The sequence below is a fragment of the Penaeus monodon genome, chromosome 21 (assembly GCF_015228065.2).
Source record: "Penaeus monodon isolate SGIC_2016 chromosome 21, NSTDA_Pmon_1, whole genome shotgun sequence".
NCBI lineage: Eukaryota > Metazoa > Arthropoda > Malacostraca > Decapoda > Penaeidae > Penaeus > Penaeus monodon.
This window is the reverse complement of record NC_051406.1, coordinates 8,141,216-8,143,244: the sequence shown is the minus strand read 5'-3', so window position 1 is coordinate 8,143,244 and position 2,029 is coordinate 8,141,216. Positions and strand designations below refer to the sequence as shown.

Below are 2,029 nucleotides of genomic sequence, written 5' to 3'. Positions count from 1 at the left end.
GTACCCTGCGTGCAAGTAATAATGAAGATAAAAAGTCTGACACAGCTTTGACACGGAGAAACAACGTGACCATAACCTCAGCATCAGAAATGGAGGACACAAGCGCAGATACAAGTCGTGACACTGAGACAGATCACATGGAGCCTACTAGTCCATCAGCAATGGAGACTGGAAGTGCTGCAAGTGGAAACACTGAGGATGATAACACAGGTAAAGTTCAGGTCAGACAGCAATAATGAATTTTATGGGTGCTTATATATTAAGGATGTTATTTATCTTTATACTAATTAATGTTTCTTTTTGTGTCAACAATATGTAAAAAGATGATTAATCCATTAGCAATAGATGATATCGCTTAATAGTGATTAATTGGTGACCCATTATAAGGCCTCACACACAACAAGCCAATACCTTGATTGCTTAGATGAGGTCTTGCATAATGTATGCCTGCCCTTGTCAAAGTTTACCAAAAAAAAAACAGTTGCTGTTGAGTTAGAATATATTTATTCAATTCCATTACACTTTGCAGTTTTAAGAATTGTGACTTTATTGCTCATTGCATATGGTAACATTGCAATTTGTTTTGTTTTAAAGATGACTCTCCACCAATGGAACGTCGCATCGAGCGACGTTTCAGCAGCCAAAGAATATTTGGTGGACTTTTGTCAGACACTGATTCTGACTCTGACGATGGTGGGCGTCGTAGGGGTCTCCAGGATGGCATAGAGAATGAAACACAGTGGAAGGACACAGAAGAAGCCATTGCCAAAGAAATGACAAGAATTAAGGAACGGCCCAAACCAAAACACCATTGGAATTTTGTAGATCAAGTTGTTCAGAGGTTGGTTTATGGATATGATGAATGTAATTTTCACATTGCATAAGATTATGTCAATAATATTCACATGGGATTATTACAATGAAGGATTCATAAATAAAAAATATTCTTAATCAATTCCCTTCAAATCATTACAGGCAGTTAGGCAGTCGAGCAAGGTACCAGTCCTCAGTGTTATTTAGTCACCATTACTATGACTCACTCCATGTACCTAAGCGCCTTGAACTCATGTACAAGATGGAGTTCCACAGGGGATGTGTTAATGCCCTAAGCTTCAATGCAAGTGGCACCAGGCTTGCTAGTGGCTCTGATGATTTCCAGATTGCCATTTGGGATTGGGCTCGAGAGAAAGCCATAATCACATTCTACAGTGGACATAGGAATAATGTGTTCCAGGTAAGAGGGAATTTGCTACTTTCCTTTTTTTCCCCATTTTTCTATGCTCTGAGGTATTATAAGATTCTTATATGAAATTTCATAATACATTTATTTATATAGTCTGTTCATTATAACAGTAAGAAGTTTATTTTGTATGGAAATTTTATTATCACAGAATCTGTAGTTTGATCCAAAGGTAAATATTTTGTGGAGTTGTTATTTTTAAAAATGCACAGAAATATCATATTACTTGCTGTTCTGGCTTGTTTCTTAGAAAATGCACAAAAATATCATATTACTTGCTGTTCTGGCTTGTTTCTTAGTTGCAAATCAAAGTTTTGAATAGAATACAACATCAGCACCTTCTAAAGCAATATTTATTTACATTCCCTTCCAGAGCAAGTTCCTACCACTGAGTGGTGACACACACATTGTATCCTGTGCAAGGGATGGACAAGTTCGTTTGGCTGAACTATCCTCCACTGGAGTGTGCAAGGCCACAAGAAAATTGGCTAAGCATCATGGCCCAGCACATAAGCTTGCCACCCTTCCTACCTCCCCACATGTTGTTTTATCTGCTGGAGAAGATGCTGTTGTACTTAATATTGATATTCGTCAGGAACAGCCTAGCAGGTTTTTGTGCTTGTGTGGTTGCTTGTACTAGAAGATACTTTTTCACCTTGTCATATAGGCTTGACTTGGCATTGGTATTTTTTCATTGTATGTTGAATAAGAATATAAATTAAAGGGTAATAGCAGATCAGAAACAAGGAAAAACATAGTTATAGAAATTTCCAAAAAATTACTTTTAGT

General features: G+C 37.2%; 1 protein-coding gene across 5 annotated transcripts in view; it reads left to right on the top strand.

Annotated features, from left to right (window-relative positions):
• Window positions 1-2,029, top strand: part of LOC119586165 (DDB1- and CUL4-associated factor 8-like) — a gene marked incomplete at its 3' end in the record, with an annotated part of 13,010 nt that overhangs the window by 7,399 nt on the left and 3,582 nt on the right. For all 5 annotated transcript variants that reach the window (XM_037934863.1, XM_037934862.1, XM_037934861.1 and 2 more), the window contains 4 exon segments: window positions 1-210; window positions 595-841; window positions 976-1,234; window positions 1,614-1,849. In XM_037934863.1, the coding sequence (XP_037790791.1) occupies window positions 1-210; window positions 595-841; window positions 976-1,234; window positions 1,614-1,849 (952 nt within the window).